The 22,845-nt window shown below is 40.8% G+C and overlaps 1 protein-coding gene across 1 annotated transcript; it reads left to right on the top strand.

Moving 5' to 3' along the window:
- Positions 1–260: 260 nt before the first annotated feature.
- On the top strand, positions 261–22,845 carry LOC142858247 (uncharacterized). The gene is given in 6 exon segments (XM_075987433.1): positions 261–448; positions 2,914–2,964; positions 4,835–4,961; positions 8,707–8,805; positions 21,408–22,430; positions 22,433–22,845. Coding segments are annotated over 5 exon segments (1,521 nt in total). The 5' UTR covers positions 261–448; positions 2,914–2,931; the 3' UTR covers positions 22,672–22,845.

Raw genomic sequence — 22,845 nt, 5'->3', positions numbered from 1 at the left:
GTATCACACGTCCTGTGTCCTTTGATCTTTAAAGGCTTTCTTTTCAAATCAGGGACACAATGGAGGTGATAAGCGATTTCTGCTTAATTTGGCATCTTTGAAAGGATTTTTTTTTAAAGTAGTAATTTTAGGATGTCTGTGTATGAAAATGGATAGCATTGGCCAGGTCCAGATGTGCAGTGCTGTGGTTGAACGTGGGGATGCGGCTCTGTGGTATCTCAGAGTCTTGGTTCTCCCTTTCTCTGGGTCCCTAGGCTTGTCATGTGGCTCCGAATGACAGCTGTAAAGCCTGTTGGGCCAGTGCCAGCCGCAGAGTAAGGACCCAATGTGTTTAGTTGTCGTTCTCTGTGGTCATTTGAGTTCATTCTCTTCAGTTTTCTGCAGTACGAGGGCGTGTTAGAAATAATGGGATTACTGACTGTATTTTTATGAAAATGGCTAATAAAAGGTAAGCTTTATGGTGTACACTTAAAATGAGTACTTGAGAGGCAAAAGCAGGTGAATGTCTGTATTTCATGGTCATTTTAGCTGTACAGTCAGTTCTAGCCTAGCTGGGCTACACAGTAAACCCGGTCTCAAAACCAATAACAAGGTAAAGAAAATGAACTAACGTAGAACAGTTTTTTTTTTTAGATGAAATTTCTCGTATTGTGTCCAGCGTGGTCATTTGGAGTCTTCGTGTCCTTGGGGATGACTAAATCTGCCTGTCATATTTTTGTAGTGAGCACACTGAACGTCTGCTCTCCGAGTTTTTCAAAACCCCTTGTCATAGTCACGGTGTTGCATGAGGTATCTGGAACTTGTGTTGTGTCGCTGAAATTGTGTAGTTCTTGGTCAGCGTCTTCCCGACTGCCTTACGGGTCGGCATCTCCCACTCTCAACCACGGTGTGGCACATCCAGCCTCAGCCGCTCACACCCCGTTACCCACCATCGTACCTGGTCCTGTGAGATAATGGTTTCAGGTTCTGCATGAGTGAGATGTTTGTCTTTTGGTGTAAGGATTATTTTATTTAAAATTATGTGTGGGCGGTTTTGAGTACAGAACCATAGGTAGATGATCTTCGGCACTGGAGTTACAGGCATCGGGAGCTGTCTGGGAACTGAACTCCTGACCTCTGGAAAAGCCATCCCAGCTCTCAGCCGCTGAGCCTTCTCTCCAGCCCCAGCATTTTCTTTTTGTCTTTAGCTCATTCCTCTCGTTTTCCTCCTTGCTCACCATATTGTAGTAAATAGTTGTATAGCATTCCACTGTGCCTGTGAACCTCATTCTAGATTTGTTTTCTCCATTTATTTAGTGTGTGTGTGGTCTCATATCACAGCCAGGTAAAGAATGCTGGAATAAGTTTGGGGATGTAAACGTCCCTTGCAGATGCTGAGTTTTTCTCTGTGTCTCTACTCAGTCATTGTAATGATGGATCACGTGACAGTCCTCTTTGTAATTGCTTGAAAACAATGACTGTATTAATTTACATCTCCTCCAGTAATGTTCTTGTTCCTCCATGTTTTCTACACGATGTTTGCTTTTTGATAGTGGACACTGTTTTTAAAAAGATTTACTTACTTCGTTGTTTTTTTTTTTTTATTTTCAAGACAGGGTTTCTCTGTAGTTTTTGGTGCCTGTCCTGGAACTAGCTTTTGTAGACCAGGCTGGCCTCGAACTCACAAAGATTTTCCTGCCTCTGCCTCCCGAGTGCTGGGATTAAAGGCATGCACCACCACCGCCCAGCATTACTACATGTTTTTATACTTTTGTTTGTTTTAAATATATGTGTACTGTATGCATGACTGGTGCCTGAGGCAGCCAGAAGACAGCGTAGATCCCTGAAATTGGAGTTAGGGATGCTTATGAGCCACCATGTGGGTACTGGAAATCAAACCTGGGTCCTCTGCCTGAGCATAAAGTACTCTAAAAATACTGGGCTCTCCCTCCTGCCCTCTGGTAACTGACACTCTTACCAGGCACGAGGAGGCCACTCTCTGTGATTTTAACATCTGTCTCTCTGATGCTTATTTTTCATGTCCCTCCAGTAGGCCGTTTTTATGTTCCGTGTGGGGAAATGTCTATTTGTGTGTTTGCTTGTTTCTTAACTAGTGTGTGTCCTTGTAGCTGAATTATCTGCATTCCTTCTGAAGGCACTGTGTCAGAGTTTAGTTGTTAACTCCATGTCAGGTGTGTAATTTGCAAGTATTCTTTCCCATTATCTAAATTATCCCTCTACTCTGTTGATGGTTTCCTCTGCTGTGTGAAGTTTTCAGTCAAATGTAAATCCCATTTGTCCATATTGCTTTTGTTACTTGTGTTTTTACAGTAATACCTACTACGTCTGGTGCCATGGAGGCTTTCGTCTGTTTTGTTTTCCCTAGTAGGGTCAGTTTTGTCTTTAAATTTTAATCTGGTTTGAGTTGACATTGCATGTGGTGTGACTGAAGGTCTGGTGTCAGTCTACTGCATATTAACATTGAATCTGACCAGCGCCACTGATTGCAGAGGCTAGTGTGGAACCCATTGGGCCAGGCTGGCCTGGAATGTGAGCAAGCCTCTTGCTTCTGCCTCCCCAGTGCTGGCCATGTATAGTCATGCTACCACATCCGGCAGGACTTCCTGCACTTTATTTATGTTTTTTTTTTTTTTTTGATTTTTCGAGACGGGGTTTCTCTGTGGCTTTGGAGCCTGTCCTGGAAGTAGCTCTGTAGACCAGGCTGGTCTCGAACTCACAGAGATCCGCCTGCCCCTGCCTCCCGAGTGCTGGGATTAAAGGCGTGCGCCACCACCGCCCGGCTTATGGCCTGTGGGAGGCCATGAGCCGTGGGGCAGGAGTGTGAGTGGGGATGCTTGAGAAGGAAATCATGGTGTCATAGTCAGTGTGGACATCAAGTGACAGTCCAGTGAAAGGCTTTCTTTCTGTCCCCAGGGAGGATCCTGAAGAAGAATGGCCAGCTCTGGGTCTCAGGACGTGGTCTGTGTAAGTTGACATTCTCTCTCTACACAGGCGGCTTCCAGGTTAGATGACTCTTTGCTGTCTTTCTCTTGTGAAGCTTCCCAAGGACCCGAAATCCTCCAGCCCTGTCCGCCCCGTTACACTGAGGGTTGGAAGGTCAGAGCACTTCCTGTCTGGCCTGTTTCCGGCTGCTTCTGCAGTTTTCTCTGAGTGCATTCCTGCACTGCCCTCTCCTGCCTGTGGTCAGGGAGGGCTGTGGTTGCAGAGGGGCCACAGTCCCACAGGGAACCAGGGTCTTTGGGGTTTCAGACCGTTGAGGTGATGGTCTCCTTTGACTGCACTGGGGATCCTGATTGACATCTTTGGTGTTTTCAGGCTGATGACACAGGGTTTGAGAGTGAATGGCCTCGGTGCATGTGTGTGACGAGGTGACCTGCTTGAGGGACTTTAAGAGAGAGTTCAGGGATGAGAGGAAGGTCATCCAGGCTGTGATTGGGAGGGGACTGTAGTCTCTAGCATTCAGGAAGACCTGAGACATCTGCACTATCTTGGTAGAATATTGGCTTTTGATTAAGGGAAAAACCCCTTAAACCTAATATGCCAGTAATATGGACTCTTATGTAGTTTATGGACTCTGACATAATTTATAAAAATCATTCTTGTAACAGAAAGTCTTTATGCTATCTCCTGATGCCACAACAAACCCAGGGACTCACACTGGTTCTTAGGTGTTTTACACTGAGCCTGGTGACAGTTCTCTTTTGTGCTGTAACTGGAAGGCTGCGGATGGAATGGAAGCGCACCTCTATTGGATGTGTCGGGGGATGGAATGGAAGCGCACCTCTATTGGATGTGTAGGGGGATGGAATGGAAGCTCACCTCTATTGGGTGTGTAGGGGGATGGAATGGAAGCGCACCTCTATTGGATGTGTAGGGGGGATGGAATGGACGCGCACCTCTATTGGATGTGTAGGGGGGATGGAATGGAAGCGCACCTCTTTTGGATGTGTAGGGGGATGGAATGGAAGCGCACCTCTATTGGATGTGTAGGGGGGATGGAATGGAAGCGCACCTCTATTGGATGTGTAGGGGGATGGAATGGAAGCGCACCTCTATTGGATGTGTAGGGGGATGGAATGGAAGCGCACCTCTATTGGATGTGTAGGGGGGATGGAATGGAAGCGCACCTCTATTGGATGTGTAGGGGGATGGAATGGAAGCGCACCTCTATTGGATGTGTAGGGGGGATGGAATGGAAGCGCACCTCTATTGGATGTGTAGGGCAGATGGAATGGAAGCGCACCTCTATTGGATGTGTAGGGGGGATGGAATGGAAGCGCACCTCTATTGGATGTGTAGGGGGGATGGAATGGAAGCGCACCTCTATTGGATGTGTAGGGGGGATGGAATGGAAGCGCACCTCTATTGGATGTGTAGGGGGGATGGAATGGAAGCGCACCTCTATTGGATGTGTATGGGGGATGGAATGGACGCACACCTCTATTGGATGTGTAGGGGGATGGAATGGAAGCGCACCTCTATTGGATGTGTAGGGGGGATGGAATGGAAGCGCACCTCTATTGGATGTGTAGGGGGATGGAATGGAAGCGCACCTCTATTGGATGTGTAGGGGGGATGGAATGGAAGCGCACCTCTATTGGATGTGTAGGGGGGATGGAATGGAAGCGCACCTCTATTGGATGTGTAGGGGGATAGAATGGAAGCGCACCTCTATTGGATGTGTAGGCCACACTCCTCCTTTTCTGGGGGAGCTCGTGCAGTCAGGTGCCTTGAGTATCTCCATGTGGCTCCTCCCACCCTTGAGTCCTTTCCCTTCTCTTTTTCCATCTTGAACGCTTCCCCAGTTTGACTCTACTTGTGTTTGTGGTTTCAGGGGTCAGTGACATTTAGGGATGTGGCTGTTGTCTTCTCTCAGGAGGAGTGGGCCTACCTGGATGCTGCTCAGAGGGTCTTATACAGGGACGTGATGTTGGAGACCTACAGAAACCTCCCCACAGTGGGTAAGGCTCTGTCCCCATGAATGGGGGGGGTGTCCTCTACATTGTTGTCTTTCCTCCCTCTGAATGAGTAGACAGAGTATCTTTCCTGTAGTAGCTGAAGCTGTGCTTGATGGCCCCATTCCTGTCATTCCTTCACTCAGAAGGCTGAGAGAGGAAGATGGTTGTGAGTTCAAGGTGACCCTCAAATACATCCTGATTTCTGGGCTAGCCTAATCGACAGGGTGAGGCCCTATTTCAAACAAAACAAAGAAACAAAATTAAATAAAGAAGTAAATAAATCAAAAAATATAATTAGGAACTAGAGAGATAGCTTGACCGTTAAGCAAACTGGTTGCTCTTGCAGAGGGCCTGAGTTTATTCCCACCAGGATAAGGTAGCTCTAAACCAGCTCTAACTCCAGGTCAGGGTATCTGATGCCCTCTTTTGTCCTTCATGGGCACCATGCACTTATGTGGTGCTCATACATACACTCACATTTGCATAAAATAAAATAAATTTATTTCAATAGAATTTTAAAGAGGTGGCTGAATTCCTCCTTTTTCTCAAAGGAATAATGTGGAATCTCTTTGGTTGAAAACAGGAGCTCATGAGGTACCTGCTTTTTGTTTATACCTTGGAGATCCTCTCAATGAGCTCTGGCTCAGAGAGAGACTCTGTCTCAAAAAACAAAGTGGGGAGTAATATAGATGATACATCACACTACTCTCTGGCCTACATAGACACATACACGCGTGTATGCCTACACACACTTGTGCACACACCCTCATAAAAACATACACTGTACATGCATATATAGAGAGCTAAATATAAGAAACTTTATGAATTTACTTAATGATGAATCCGTAGAGTCAATTTAAAACGGAAGTGCAACCATTCTATTTCCATCAAGGAATACTTACTTTACTTGCTTTGTTGTAGAAGTTTCAGGCTATGAATTTGTCCTTTTCATTAATCATATCTGTAAGAATGAGGTGTAAATCGAAAGAAGGCAACTTATATCACAATAATGCCAACACTTTTCATGGCTAGGGATGTAGCTGTTCCATCCCTAACATACAACATAAATAAATAAATAAACAAATAAAGATTAAAACGTTAGTGATCCTATGTTAGTATAGGTCAGACAGTGTTAAAAATATTTGACTATAATACTTAATATCATGATCAACTCTATCTAATAGATATTATCAACTCAATCTAAATTATTATTTGTCATTTATTATTATTATAAATTTGTTTCTTTGCAGCTATGTCTCATGTAGCCCAGGGAGCTTTGGACTCGCTATAAAACTAAACCTGGTCTTGATTGATATAGAAGTGATGGGTAAATGGGCAAATTATTATGACAAAAAAGGGGTGATCATTGAATCTACTTTAGTCCAAAGAGCAACTGTTACTCTCAAAATACTTTACATTGGTATGGATTTTAGTTTATTGCTATAAATTTAAGATCAGTTTTGTTATACTCTATTTGTATTTCTACTCTTGTTTAAGGTATTATGTTCATGCAGCTGATTTTTAAAATGTAAAATGGAAAATTACAGATTAATAGTCATCTATAATAGTCAAACTTAAAGTCATATTAGTTAGTTTTTTTTAGGTGTACAAAAATATATTTCAATTATGTATGTAATCCTTGAGCACTTCAAAGATCTACAGAATATGGCATTTAAAATGTTTTAGGATCTTTTCTCGACAGTGAGACATGTCTGCTCCTGGCAGCACCAATTACTTCAAAGAGTGTGATGGGCATTGAAGAAACTCATTATGGAATTTGCCTTCAGTGTGGCAAGGCTAGCCTTTTGAGCAAGAAACTGCTTTTACCTGGACTGCTTGACAGTACTCTGCATAAACTGGACATGCAGAACCCAGGGGAAAATGACAGCTGATCATTGCCAAAACAAGGCAGGATGGTCCTTCAGGTTCCTGTTTCACAGAAGAAACTGCCAGACATTCTTCAGGACCCAGAGAAAAGTGACTGACAAGCTTTGCCAATAGAGGTGGGAGTGTCCTTCAAATTTCCTGCTTCACTGAAAAAGTCTGCCAGATACTCTAGGCCTGTAGGCTGAGGATGGATGCTCCAATATTACAGAAGAAATTTCAGTGACTGTCCAGGTAGCCAGATGCCTTCATCATTTCTAGCGTTTTGGAAGTTGTTTGCAAATGCACTCCTGTTTACTCAGGTAGTATTATATCCTTCTGGGGTCTTTGATGGAGTTGAAGAGTAGATAATTATAATTATAGTTTTCCTTAGTTACAATAAAAGATAAATTAGATACGAAACTAGATTCATAAAGATAGACTAGATGATGGAGTATTTTCTTTAATTTTGCCAAATGTAAATAGAGTAAACATCCTAACTATAATTCTCGCTTGATAACTATTTTGTTATATGTAATATTACTATGTTAAAGTTAAAAATCTCCCTTTTTCATTAGACAGAAAAGGGGAAATGCTGTGGGACTTTTTACATGCTGAGAATATGTGTTGCTCTCATTGGTTGATAAATAAAGGTGTTTTGGCCTGTGTCAAGGCAGGATATAGTGAGGCAGGAAATCCAAGCAGGAATACAGGGAGAAAGATTGACAGAGTTGAGGGAGATGCCAGTCAGCCCCCGAGGAAGCAATACATGTAAAAAAAAAAGGTAACAAGCCACAAAGCATGTGATAAAGCATAGATAAGAAATATGGGTTAATTTATATGTAAGTGCTAGCTAATAATAAGTCTGAGCCGTCGGCTAAACATTTATAAATAAGTGTCTGAGTGGTTATTTTAAAATCAGCTGAGGGACTGGGCGGGACCAAAGGCTCTGTTTACACTTGAACTTCTCATCTTCCCAGGTGTTGTGATTATAATGTGTGCCACTATGCCCAGTTTTTAGATGGAAACATTGAGCATAGAATCTGGTGGGACTTGCCTAATAAATTGCATTATTACTGAGCTGTAGAGATGGGGTTTACATCTCTATCAACAGTGCAGCCTAAGATTTCATGATCTCCCCACACACTAAATTATACTTTCCTCTTAAGTGGCAATCCCTGATCTGCATTTATATAAACTCTTTTCTGAAACAGTTGGTTTCTCACTGAGGTTGCTTCTTTTTCTTATTTTAAGTCTTTTCTCGGCATTATTTGGATTCTTTAATCATTTTTTAATCTGTTTTTGTAAGATGGGTCTTGTTATATAGCACAGACTGTTAAATCTGTTTTTGGAAGATGGGTCTTGTTATATAGCACAGACTGTTAAATCTGTTTTTGGAAGATGGGTCTTGTTATATAGCACAGACTGGCCTGGTTCTTTCTTCTACCTACTGAGCTTACAGGATGATCCACCATGTCAGCCTGTATGTATTTTTTTTTCTTTTGGATTTTTCGAGACAGGGTTTCTCCGTAGTTTTTGGTTCCTGTCCTGGAACTAGCTCTTGTAGACCAGGCTGGCCTCGAACTCACAGCGATCCGCCTGCCTCTGCCTCCTGAGTGCTGGGCTTAAAGGTGTGTGCCACCACCGCCCGGCTTCTGTATGTATTATTTTATAATAAATACTGTATTTTAATACTGTATAATAAATACACCTGTATTTTTAAAAATCTTTACAGGTAGCTTGTGTTGGCACACACCCATAATCCCAGCATTTGGGAGGTAAAGGTGGGCTGATTAAGGAAGTTCCAGGACATCGTGGGATAATTAGAGACCAACTCTCAAACAAAGAAAAGTTTCCACATGTGTCATTTTTCCTTTCTTTTAAGTGGGAAGTTCCATTTCCAAACCCGATCTGATCACCTTATTGGAGCAGGAGAGAGAGCCCTGGATGGCTGTGAAGGAAGAAGCAGACAGGCCCAGCCCAGGTGAGTAAGAGGAAGGCAGGGCTGCAGCATTGCCATTTCAGCGTGTGGTCGGAGAGGTCCCCACACCTGACCCGGGGTTGACCACTCCCTTCAGAGCGCCAGGGCCTGTGGAAGAATGTGCCTGAGACCTGGGAAGGAAGTCAAGGTCATAGCTAAAGCTGCCACAGGGGCTGCTAGTTCATGAGTCTAAGTTGTTCTCCCCTCTTCCCTCGTACTGGAGCAGTTACCTTTTTCTATCATTTTAAATCTATTTGTGTGTGTGTGTGTGTGTGTCTGTCTGTCTGTCTACAGGTACCCAAAGAGGCCGTAAAGGAGTGTCAGATCGCCTGGGACTGGAGTTACAGGTCAATACTATAACTGCTATCAAACCCAGGTCCTCCAAAAGAGCAGTCAGTGTTCTTAGCCACTGATCCAATGATAACACAATTTGAACACATGTAAATGCAGTAACATAGTGAGGAATACTAAGTATGTTAATTGCAGGTCTTCATAGTCTCTCTAAACAAGGTATGATGGTTGTAGCCTATGGTTTTTATTATTGCACTGAAGATGTGGAAAAGACAGATCCCTTGTCTTGCTAACATTTAGCCTAGTTTACTTGGCAAGCTCCAAGTAAAAGAGAGACCCCGATTCCAAAAGAGTAGATGAACAAGCCAGTGAAACATGTGAGCACACACACAACACAGCCTTCTACATAGCTTGGCATGGGGGCTGTGATGTCTCTTTTTGGTTGTCAACTTGACTACATCTGGAACTAACCAAAATCCAAACATCTGGGTACACCTGTGAGAGATTTTTCTTAGTTAAGTCATTTGAAGTAGGAAGACCCACCTTTAATCCAGATCTTTTGAGGAGGTAAGACCCACCTTAAATCTGGGCCATGCCTTTTGGTGCCATCCTGTAAAATGGATGTGGAAGAAGGAAATTCTTGTCTGCTTCCCCTCACTCTGCTGGCAAGTCCTTTCCTTCATTGGCATGAGAGCCTACTTCTTCAGGCTCCTAGCATGGACTGCACATCAGTGGAGACATGCATTGTGGAGTGAACAGCTGCTTTCTGCTATTAGACACCCATTGTTTGACTAGCTGGGTGTCAGTCCATCATCCACTTGCATAAATTCTGTAAATGTAGAATGAGCAGTTCTGTTCCTCTAGAGAACCCTGATTAGTACAGGGCACATATCTGTAATTCCAGGGTTTTGGAGGTGGAAGCCAGAAGATCAGAACTTTAAGGTTGTCCTCTGTTACATACTGAGTTTGAGGGCAGCCTAGGTGACATGAGACCATCTCAAAACATAGAGGGACTGGAGAGATGGTATAGTCATTTAGAGCACTTGCTGATGTTACAGAGTGGTGTGGGACAGTGGCCTGTATTCTGTCAATTATATTTTAAATAAACGCTGATTGGTCAGAAGCCAGGCAGGAAGTATAGGTGGGACAACCAGACAGGGAGTAGAGGCGGGTCAATGAGAACAGGAGAATTCTGGGAAGAGGAAAGCTTGGTCCACACAGTCCTGGCCCAGCCACAGAAGAAGCGAGATGAGACTGCTTCACTGAAAAAGGTACTGAGCTATGTGGCTAACATAGACAAGTATAATCGGCTAATATACATTATAAGAGTTAATAAGAAGCCTGAGCTAATGGGCCAATCAGTTTTATAACTAATGTTGAACTCTGTGTGATTTCTTTGGGACTTAACAACTGCGGGAACTGGGCAGGACAGGAACCACAGACAACAACAGGGGACGCAGGTTTCTTTTCTAATACCCACATCGTTTCTCTAACCCATGTGGAGGCTTTCAACTACCTATAGGTCCATTTCAAAGGATCTGAGGTTCTCTTTTGGCTTCCTTGGGGACCAGGCAAGCAAATGGTACACATACATACATACATGGAGACATTCTCAGAAACATGTAAAATGAAAATAAGTGAATCATTAAAAACAAAAAATAATAAACCCAACCAAATTACAGCAGCAATCACCTCCATTAGAACAGCTTTAAAATATTACCTAAGTATACTAATTGGTAATATTTGTCTTTGTGTGCTGTGTTTATGTCTACAACTACATGTTTAAAACTTTTTGTTGGACTGTTTGAACATAAGTCACTAATATTCTAAGGATTTCTTGTATCTGCTGGCAGGATATTATCCACTAACAACCTTCCATTAGTCCTCGGTAATGTAAACAACCTGTTACTATCATCCTAAGAAAATTATTATCTCAGGAGGACTACTGGAAGTACACTTTTCTTTATGGTTTTTCCCATTTTGATTATTGACATTTTTGTTTGATTTTAGTTTTCTGGACATTTCCGTGTCAAACTTCTTGAGTTTATTTATTATTAGGTTTCCTTAGTCTTATTTTTGTCCTCTTTTATTGAGAATAATTTTCCCTATATAATATATCCTTATTATTGATTGTCTTCCCTCTGATCCTCCCTGTTTCTCCCTTCATCCCCTTCCCTCTGGATCTACTCCCTTACTCTTTGTCCTTAGAGAACAAACATGCTTCTAAGGGACAATATAATACAGTACAATACGTTAAAACAAAAACTGACATATTAGACTCTAACAACAACAACAACAAAACCAGAGGAAAAGAGCCCAAGAGAAGGCACAAGAAATAGAGACCCCATTGTTTACACACTCATGAATCCCATGTGCACACTAAATGGGAGGCCATATTCAGTTTATGTACAGGACCTGGTGCAGGCTGGGTGGTGCAGGCCTTGTGCATGCTGCCTCAGTCTCTGTGAGATCAAAAGAACATTGATCATTTTGACACAGAGGGTCTTATTTTCTTGGTGTCTTCCATCCCTCTGATTTTACATTGTTTCTTTCCACCTCCTCTTTCACAGGGTTCTTTGAATGTGAAGGGAGAGATTTGATGGAAACATCCCTTTTAGGGCTGAGTATCCCAAGGTCTTTCATTCTGTACATAGTATTTGGCTGTGGTTCTCTGTTTTTGTTCTTAGTTGCTGCAGAAGGAAGTTCCTCTTATGATGTCTGAGCAAGGCACTGATCTATAAATGTAGCAGAATGCCATTAGAAGGTATTTTATTGCTTTTTGTGTGTGTGTGTGTGTTTAGAACAGTAGTATTTGATTTTATTCTAGATCCCTTGGCTGTTTAGTCTCAGGTTTTGATCAGTCACCCAGTGTTGGGAATGGGTTCTATCTCATGGAATGACCCTTAAATCAAATCATATATTGGTTGGTTACTCCCACAAGCTTTGTGTCACCATGGCCCTAGCATATGTTTCAGGCAGGACATTATTGTCATTCCAGAGGCTTGTGTCTGATTTGATTTTGTTTCTCTCACTTTTTTTGAGACAGGATTTTTTTGTGTAGCCCTGGCTGTCCTGGAACTCACTTTGTAGACCAGACTGGCCTCAAACTTAAAGATCCACCTACCTCTGCCTCCAACTGCTGGGACCAACGGCATGCTCCACCATGTCCTGCTGTTCTTAGTCTATTAGTGTGCAGAACATCTTCCTATACTGTAGCAAGTCTTTCTCTGTCCTGTGCCAGCTCCCAAATAACTACATGGAGATTTATTATTTATGAAAGCTTGACTGATAGCTTAGGCTTATTTCTAACTAGTTGTTATAACTGATCTTAACCCATTTCTATTAATTTACTTTCTGCCTCATGTCTTTATCCCCTCATCTCTTTAGTGCCCATCTTGCTTGCTCTGCATCTCCTTACTTCTCTTGGCATCTCCATTTTCTTCTCAGTGTCCTCTCTGTTCTAAAAAATCTCTCCTAGCTTTTTATTTTACCTTTATGTAATCTGTCTATATGTAGATAAAATAAAAAGCTGACAGTTTGGCTTTTTATTAAACCCATCTGAGTGACAAATATTCACAGTGTACAAAAAGATTATTTAACATTTCCCCCTTTTTTGTCTAAAAAGTTAAGGTTTTTAACTCTATCATAGTATAGTAAAATGATATACAATAAGAACAGGTATCAGGTTTTGTCTAAACAGAATGGAAAGATATTAACTTCAACAAAATGAAAGTATATATAACAAGAATAATTATCAAGTAAGAATTACATTCAAAGTATTTGTCAATTGTAGTCAGCAAATTCAGAGAAAATACTTAATTTACTATTCTTCTTTGATGAATCCAGAGTTTTGTACTAATTTACTTTCTGTCATGAAGCATGAAAACTTTAACTATAGCTGTCTAGTCTACAACACCATTAAAGACCTGGGAAGGATATATTACCTGAGTAAACAGGAAGTGTAGAACAAGCAACTTCCAAAACAATAAGAAATGACAGAAACAGCTGTCTGTCTGGACTTTCACCCAGGTTCCTCTGTACATTGGGCCTAAAATATCTGATAGACTTTTCTGTGAAGCAGGAATTTTGAAAGACTCTCCTACTCTATCTTGGCAAAGTTTGGCAGTTGCACTTTTGTTTCTTGCTTGTTCAATTTGAATAGGATGTTGTCAGCAGTTGAAGCAAGGGCAGTTTCTTGCTCAAATATCTAGCTTTTGGTACAAAGAAAGCAAACTCCATTTGGAAGTTCTTCTATGCCCATAATCCTTTCATGAAGTAGATTGGTACTACAAGGAACAAACATTTCTCACTGTCAAGAAACATTATATGTTATTAAAACATTTTAAATGCCATATTCTGTAGATCTTTGAAATATTTTAAAGTCACCTATCTAAACCATATCTCTGTATGATGTTGAAAGCATACCTAACATGACTAAAAGTTTGATAATTATAGTTGACTATTAACCTGTGTTTATTACCCTAAGTTAGCTCAAGGACTAAAACTTTACATTTTTAATTGAGCACACAGTTATAATACCTTAAATAAGAATAGAAGCATATATAAAGCATAACAAAAATAACCTTAAATTTTTATCAAATATACAAAATATCTTAAGCAAGAGTAGAAACATTTATATAGTATAACAAAAATAACCTTATATTTGTAGCAGTATACAGAAATCCATACCAAAGTAAAATGTTAGAGACTAATAGTTGCTTTAGTTTAAAGTAGATCCAATTATCTGTTATTTTCTCTTGTAATTTTTAAATTATTATTATTGTTTTTATTGAGCTCTACTTTTTTTTCTACTCCACTCCCTGCCTCTTTTTCTTCCCTTCAACCCTCTCCCAAGGTTCCCATGCTCCCAGTTTACTCAGGAGACCTTGTCTTTTTCTACTTCCCATGTAGATTATATCTATGTATGTCTCTCTTAGGGTCCTCATTATTGTCTAGGTTCTCTGGGATTGTGATTTATGGGCTGGTTTCCTTTGCTTTATGTTTAAAAATCACTTATGAGTGAGTACATGTGACAATTGTCTTTCTGTATATGGGTTACCTCACTCAAAATAATGTTTTCTACTCCATCCATTTGTCTGCAAATTTCAAGATGTCATTATTTTTTCTGCTGCGTAGTACTCCATTGTATAAATGTACCACATTTTCTTTATCCATTCTTTAGTCGAGGGGCATTTAGGTTGTTTCTAGTTTCTGGATATGATAAATAATGGTGCTCTGAACATAGTTTAGCACATGTCCTTGTGACACAATTCAGCATCCTTTGAATATATACCCAAAAGTGTATTACTGGGTCTTGAGGAAGGTTGTTTCCTAATTTTCTGAGAAATCATCACACTGACATCTAAAGGGGCTATACCAGCTTGCATTGTCTCTTGTAATTTTTTATCTCCCCTTTTCTTTTCAGAACAAGTTCCCTGAATCTAATTTTCTTTGTTCAACTTTTTTTCCCTGACCATTACCAATAACGGCTTGTAACCAACCCCCCCAAACAATGACAAGTATTCATAACCCACCAATTGGCCAAAACCCATCCATTGTACTTATGCATTCTCTAGGTTGCTTCTTGTTGTCTGATGGCATTGGTATTTCTAGGGGACTCTGAGAAAATTAGGATGATGGTCAAGTTCTGGCTTAAATAGTCTCAACCAGCAGCCTTGAAGCATTAACACAAGTATGGGTTATGTGTTGTACACAAACCAGCCAAAGATGATTTTTGTTTTTTGAGTAGGTGAAGTATATGTCACCTGTCTTGTAGTTTTTCTAGTTTTTTTTTTTTTTATGTCTGTATCCGGAATTGTCAGGGAGTCTCCCCTGATCAAATCTGATCTCTATCAAGAAAGAATCCACAGCATTTCATTTTCTGTATAAACAAAGGCATAACCTCTTCCCCAATGTAACATATTTTTGACTTCCATTTTGAAGTAAAGACATTTTAAAAATATATAGATTGGTTTAATTTAGTGGTTTTTATAATTCAATGCCTCTGAGCAACTATCATTTTCTCATCAGTAATCAAACAATTTAAAATCAATATAACACCATATATGATCCAGACCCCTTGTGTATTTCCCATCTCTACATGGCTTGTTCTTTTTATATTATTTTCTCCTTTATACTTTATCTTATTTATAAACAATTTTTTTCTATGACTGTCCATACCCTTTTTCTTTTTATGCTGTGGACATTTTTTTAAAACACACACTATAACCTGTTTAGAGTCTTTTTTCCATTTGGATTATCTTTACTGAGCCCCTCTAGCATTCTCTGATTGCATGCTGTGCAGCACATGGCACTGGTGGCTGACTCCAGCCTCCAGGCAGTGATTGGTAGATATGCTTCTGTACATCACTGAGAACTAGCCTACCTGAGAGACTGTAGGACTAGGAAGCTACATCTGGCTTTGTCCAGACTTTTTTTTTTTGCTTTTTCAGGGTCTATGTTTGTATGTTTGACATAATTTGTAGTGTTTTCCTCTTTCCCGCCTGCCAGCTCCCAAATAACCACACAGAGACTTCTTATTAATTTTGAAAGCTCAACCAGTAGCTTATGCTTGTTTTAACCAGCTCTTACAACTTAAATGAGCCTATTTCTCTGAATTTACTTTCTGCCTCATGTCTTTATTTCTTATCTCTGTAGTGCCCATCCTGCTTGCTCTGCATTCCCTCATGTTTCTTGGTGTCTCCTCATCATCCTCTCTGCCCTGCCTAGCTACTGCATGTTCAGCTTTCACAAAGAGATTATTCGACAACACTGAACCAAAGACACGAGAAAAGAGGGTGAAGGCTCTATGTAGGCACCAGTTTGACTTCAGTGAATTGAGTAAGTGTTGTCTTTAGCTGTGGGCCTTGCTGTCTTTTTGTGGAGAAGAATCTACAGTCTGGGCAGTGGCTTGGGTTGTTTGAAGGTTTCCATGGTGCACCTTTGGCCAACAACTTGATTAAATGTAATCAAACAATGGTGTTGAGATGGCCAGGTGGGTCTCTCTTCCCCCATTCTTCGGAATTTCAGTTATATCATCTTCATATATGTATATATTTAAGGAAAAAGATTCTGTTGTATTAAATTTCCATGCTACATCCTCAAATGGCTCTTGATTTTAGCTGACTTTCCCTGTATTTTCTCCCTTTCCCTGTATTTTCTCCCTTTCCCTGGATTCTTCACTTGATCTTTCCATTGTAGGCCACCTTCTGAATAGATAATCTGTGATTATCTATTCTGATTCCTTTTTGTAATGAGATCTATATGTTTCTTCAGTATTTTACTCTATACCTAACACCTGTAGTTCTGTAACTTGTAGCTTGGGTATCATTGATTTAACCACTAATATCTACATATAAGTGAATACATATCATATTTGTCTTTCTGGGTCTTGGATACCTCACTCAGGATAATATTTTTATAGTGCCATCCTTTTATCTGCAAGTTTCATGATTTAATTTTTTATGAGCTGAGTAATAATCCATTGTATAAATGTACCACGTTTTCATTATTCATTCTTCTATTGATGGATATCTAGGTTGTTTCCAATTTCTGGCTATTATGAATAGAGCCAACAATGAACATGGTTGATCTAGTGCCTCTGGTAGGATGAACTGTCTTTTGGGTATATGCTTAAGAGTGGTATAGCTGGATCTTGAGGTAGATTGTTTCTCATCTTCCTGAGGAACCAGCACATGGATTTTCATAGTAGCTATACAAGCTTGGTCTCCAGAACAAGTTCCAGGACAGCCAGAGCTACCGAGAAACCCTGTCCATTGAGATTTATGTTGAGGCACCAATCCCCCTTAAACCTCTTAGGATTCAGAAGGACCGCTATAGAAGGTAGTTGTCTGAGGTTTCTCTCCTGCTCGGTTCCTGCAGTTGTTAAGTCCCAAAGAAATCAACAGAGGTCTATATTAGTTATAAACTGACTGGCCTAGTAGCTCAGACTTCTTTTAACTATTTCTTATAACTTATATTAGCCCATTATTCATGTCTATGTTGGCCACACGGCTCAGTACCTTATTCAGCAAGGCAGTCACATCTTGCTTCTTCTGTGGCTGGGTCACAACTACAGAATGAGCTTTCCTTTTCCAAGAATTCTCCTGTTCTCTTTGCACACTCTGTGCTTCCTGCCTGGTTGTCCCGCCTATACTTTCTGCCTGGCTACTGGCCAATCAACATTTTATTAAAATACAACTGACAGGGAACAAACCATTGTCCCACAGCACTCCCCCATTTAAAAAAAAACAAGAACTCTGAATCTAATATCCTTTGTTTAGCTTTTCTCTTGACCATTATCCATAACAACTTGTAATCAACTTTCTAAACAAATGAAAATATCAATAGTCCATTTATTTGGAATGTGGGCATAGTTTTCCAGGCTACTTCCTGCTGGTTGGGGGCACTGATAATCTTATGAGGACCTAAAGAAAATTTAGAATTATGATCAAGTCATGACTGGAGTATCCTGTGAGGCTTGATCATCTCAGGCAGCAGTCTTGAATCTGTTCTGGATGTAGAACTCAAGACATCTGGGCCATCTGTTCCTACTGGAGATTTCTCAGGTGGTCTTCCTTGATCAAACATGATTTTTCTTAACTTAGGATGAATCCATAGCTTCTCTATGAGATTCTATGAATAATTTCCTGTGGAAACAAAAGCAAAATCTCTTCTCCAAAGTAACATACCTTTTGACTTCAATTGTGAAGTCAAGGTATTTTCAAAATACCTTTCTTGGATTAATCCAGCAGCATTTATAATCAAATGTCTTGTAGCAGCTGTTTTTCCTTCCTCAGCAGTCAGGAAATTCAAAGACAAAACAATAGTGTACAGTATCCAGACACTCTGTGTATTTTCCATTTTTATATGCTTTTATTTTAAACTCTATTTCTTTTCTATTTACTTTTAATTTTTGGCTTTTCGAGACAGGGTTCCTCTGTATGTTTGGCTATCCTGGAATTCACTCTGTAGACCAGGTTGTTCTTGAATCCACAGAGATCTGCCTGCCTCTGCCTCCCAAGTGCTGGGAGTAAAGGTGTATACCACCACACCTTGAACTCACAGAGATCTATCTACCTCTGCCTCCCAAGTGTTGGGATTAAAATTGTGAGCCACCACACCCAACTACTTTCTTTCTTTTTTATTTTAAGGACTTTAACCTTTTTCTTTTCTCTCCAAAGCCTGCATATATTTTTAACACATTGTAAACCATTTAGAGGTTTTCATCATCTTTGGATCTCTCTTTTTCTGATCATATGAGTCTTTAATTTGCTAAGCAATATGGCTAGGATTAAAGCCATGGTTTTGACGGCTGGATTCAGCCCATTCTTTAGCTTTCTGAGATTCCATCCTCGTGGCAGAGGTACCAGCTGGAGCTGTTTTTATTGCCACAACTCTGTGGCAGTTCACAGTCCATGACGCCACCAAAAAGCATGCTGTAGGCTATTCATAAACATCATTTAAGTGTTTTGTGGCAGAGCCTCTTAAAAGGGCTGCAAAGGTTTTGCAGCTAACACTGAATCAGGAAGTCTCTCTTAAATGAGAGTTAACAAGCTGAGCCCATTCAAGAAAATGCTGCTGGTGGCGCACGCCTTTAATCCCAGCACTCAGGAGGCAGAGGCAGGTGGATCTCTGTGAGTTTGAGACCAGCCTTGTCTACAGAGCTAGTTCCAGGACAGGCTCCAAAGCCACAGAGAAACCCTGTCTCGAAAAACCCAAAAAAAATGCTGCTATTAAGAAGCCATGTTTAACTCTATTCTTTTTTTATTCTAGAATAAGTTCCCAAGCTTTCTCAGGCTTTTAAGTAGATCTGGTCAGCCCCACATTGGTACGCCATAAGATGAAAACTAAACTGCTCTGAGGGTAAAAAATTAACTCACATAAGTCTTTTTATCAGGTTCTATTTATTCTTCCTATGCGCTCTTCAGTGCTCTCTCCAAATGCTCTCTTGATGTTCCCCTTCATGTTTCCTGTTATTCTCTTTTGATGTTCCTCTTTTTTGTTCTTTCCCATCCTACAAGGTTTCCAGTTTATGTAGTCATACAGACATAGTTAACAATTCTCTAATAAATAACAATGATACCAAGCATTCATTCCGAAGGGCGAGCAAGATGGAGAAAATAGGCACCAGTTGTCTTACTATTGTCACAGAAAGGACATGAGTGTGAAGCTCCCCTGTAGATACTGGGAGGATTAAATCAGTACAGAATTCTGAGAAGACAAAGGGTGTGTGTGTGTGTGTGTGAACTACATTTCTTAGGGTGACTAGATCAGCTAGAAGCTTGTGATCTATAATTGTAGAGGAAAATGCAGCAGTGCTGTTGCACTTTCTGAGCACTTCTGCTTCTTTCCCTGGCAGCTGGGAAAACAGCATTTTTGTGGTAGCCATGGCAGCCATGGCAACCAGCATAAAACCACAGGAGGAAAGATGATGGCACTGCTGCCCCCTCCCCCTAAGCAACAGGGTGCTATGGGATTGTGGTATCTTCTGGTACCCAGATGAGAAGGAATTCCTTTCTCTGGGGCTGGTTTAGTGATGTAAGCTTTTTTTCTGTATTTCTGTGGGTAAAGGCTCAGACAGTTAATTTTCTAGGCTAAGGCTTTGTGTCAGTGATACTGAGATGAAGGTAAGTACAGAATATTAATAACTTGTTAGGCTAGAGCAAAGGCCAGCAGGGTACACTCTCCTGAGATGGCTGTTGGAGATTTTAGGGCCACCCAGCCCTGTTAATCAGTAAGGGTAGACATGCTATCTCCCCTGCTCAATGTCTGTCCCTTTGAAGTTTCCATGTAGTCCATAGCAGGGGTCTCTTCCTTGTCCAATGTCCTGTCAAATTTTTAATTGTGGGGGATCAGCTTTATGTAGACCTGACTGTGAGAACAAAGGAGTTACCTAGCGAGTGCTCTCACAACAGGGCCCTACAGTGTGGGGCAAGATCACCCAATTACTAATACAGTAAAAGTCATATTTAAAGAGTGATTTATACACTGCTGGGATGTTATGGAAGGGGAAAAGCCATGGCCTCACTAGATTTCTACAGAATTGACAGCAACTATTCAAAAGACAGGTGTTCCTGACGTTATGGTTTTCATCTCTTTAAGAGGCAAGCCACGGCCACTCCCGGTGACCCCTGCCCTCCCCTCCCGTCATCTTAGATTCTGTCTGTCCCCTCTTGGTGCGGGCATCTCTCTCTTGGGCCCTTCTCTGTCTCCTCTTCTTCTCTTCTCCTTCTTCCCTCACACTTTCCTCTCTCCTCCAAGTAATAAATATCCAATTCTATTCTGTACGATGTATGTGCCCATGTGCCTTCCTTCTTACCTGCCGCCTGCTCACACCCACCCGCATGGCAGGTCCAGCCTGCCCAGCCGCTCGCCTTGCCGAGACCAGCAACTGCTCTGGGGTCCAGCAGCCATCTCTGCCTGGGACTAGCTGCTCTCCGGGCCTGCTGGGGAACTTGCAGCATTTTTAAAACCTGAGGCTCTGTGACTTGAGTTTCTTTTTGGAATACACTCCCATGAGTTTGTTTAGTGATCTGTCAGCTGTACTTTTACTGTATAATTGTATAATGCTTTTGCTCACAGCACCCATCTCAAAAAAGAAACAAACAAAATAAAACCCAAACCAGTTTTTTAAACCATGACATATATTACGTATTTATGTGGTATAGTTTTTTTTTCATGATTTGGTTTGTTATGGCATTTGAATCCACTGGGAAAGACTAAAGATATAGATTGAATTAAAATTTAAACTAAATTAATTTATTCCTACTGCTAGCAGAAGGACAGCAGCCTTAGAGCCAAACAGCATACTATATGCAAGGAGTGGTAAGGTGGGGTTTAAAGCAGACATCAGAAAGGCGTGCACTACAGCTATTTATTCATGGAATCCACAGCTGGGCAGGAACATTGTTGTACTTCCCTCAGTTGTTTTTTTCTAGATAGCATATATACTATATATAGTAATAGTAATAAACTAGGGTGTGAATTTCCAGTTCTATATAAAGAACCACATAAAATTATATCACTATAGTTAGTTATAATCTCTTTAAGCAAACATGCCTTCCCATTTCCAACCTGTTCTACTATAAAGAGTATTGTCTTATGTGAACTTTCATTATTGTTGCTCTCCCAGTGTCTGTTGAGCTTATCAGAAAATATTTTAGAGTCTGGCCATTCTTTTAATGGCTTGTGTGTGTGTGTGTGTGTGTGTGTGTGTGTGTGTGTGTGTGTGTGTGTGCATGTGCACGCGTATGCATGTTTGTGTGCATGTATGTGTTACAGGAAAATAAAGTATTTTTCTTTTTTTCTTTCAGATTTAGAGTCAAGTTATGAAGCTGAAAATATATCTCCAGAAAATATGAATTTACCCAAACAAAGCACAAAGCAATTAAGAAAATCTTTTGACATCCAGGGTTCCAGTTTTAGTAATGATCCCAACTGTAGTACATTCAAGGGACTACAGAGTTATCAAGAAGGAGATGCTGAGCAAAAGATTAGTAACAAGGAAAAACTGCCTAATTACACCTGTCAGACTTTTACTCACAACAGAGAAAAAGTCTATGAATGTAAGGAATGTGGAAAGACCTTCACTGTTCTGACACAGCTCACTCAGCACCAGAGTATTCATACTGGAGAGAAATCACTTGAATGTCAGCAGTGTGGGAAGGTATTTATTAGTGGTTATTATCTTGTTCGACACCAGAGTATTCATACTGGTGAGAAACCCTTTGAGTGTAATGTCTGTGGGAAGGCTTTTAGGCTTCAGGTATATCTCTCTGAGCATCAGAAAACTCACACTGATGAGAAACCTTTTAAGTGCAAGCTGTGTGGGTCAGCCTTCAGACGTAAGAACCAACTTAGTGAGCATCAGAAGATTCATACTAATGAGAGACCCTATCAGTGCAAGGAATGTGGGAAACACTTCCGTCGACGTTCAAATTTTACTGAACATCAGAGTATTCACACCGGAAAGAAACCATTTGAGTGTAAGGAATGTGGGAAAGTCTTTAGACTTAATATACATCTCATTCGACATCAGAGTTTTCATAGTGGTGAGAGACCTTTTGAGTGTAAAGAATGTGGAAAGACTTTTCATTTTTTCAGCCAGCTTAATTGCCACGAAACCATTCATACAGTTCAAACACCTTTTGAATGTGAGGAATGTGGGAAGTCCTTCAAGCGAGTCTCCAGCCTTGTTGAACATAGAATTATTCATGCTGGTGTGAAGCCATATGAATGTAAAGAGTGTGGGAAAGCCTTTAACCGTCGCTCAAACCTCATGCAACATCAGAAAATTCACTCTGGTGAGAGACCCTTTCAGTGTAAGGAGTGTGGGAAGCCTTCACTGTTCTGGCACAGCTCACTCGGCACCAGAGTATTCATACTGGAGAGAAATCATTTGCATGCGAACAGTGTGGGTCAGCCTTCAGACTTCAGTACCAACTTACACAACATCAGAGAATTCATACTGATGTAAAACCTTTTCAGTGCAAGGAATGTGGAAAGGGCTTTGTTCGTGGTACAGCTCTTAGAATTCATGAGAGAATCCATACTGGTGAAAAGACCTTACAATGTTAGGAATCTGGGGAGCCTTTCAGTATCATTACCAATTTCTTGGACATTTTAGAATTCATACTGGCAAGAATCCTTGTGAATGTACACAGTGTGGGGGAGTTCTTTACTCGTGGTGGAGACCTTAAAGTACATCAGAGAATTCACACTGGTGGGAAACTTTACCAATGTTAAAGTGGG

The sequence above is a fragment of the Microtus pennsylvanicus genome, chromosome 1 (assembly GCF_037038515.1).
Source record: "Microtus pennsylvanicus isolate mMicPen1 chromosome 1, mMicPen1.hap1, whole genome shotgun sequence".
NCBI lineage: Eukaryota > Metazoa > Chordata > Mammalia > Rodentia > Cricetidae > Microtus > Microtus pennsylvanicus.
This window is presented reverse-complemented; position numbering and strand designations above follow the sequence as displayed.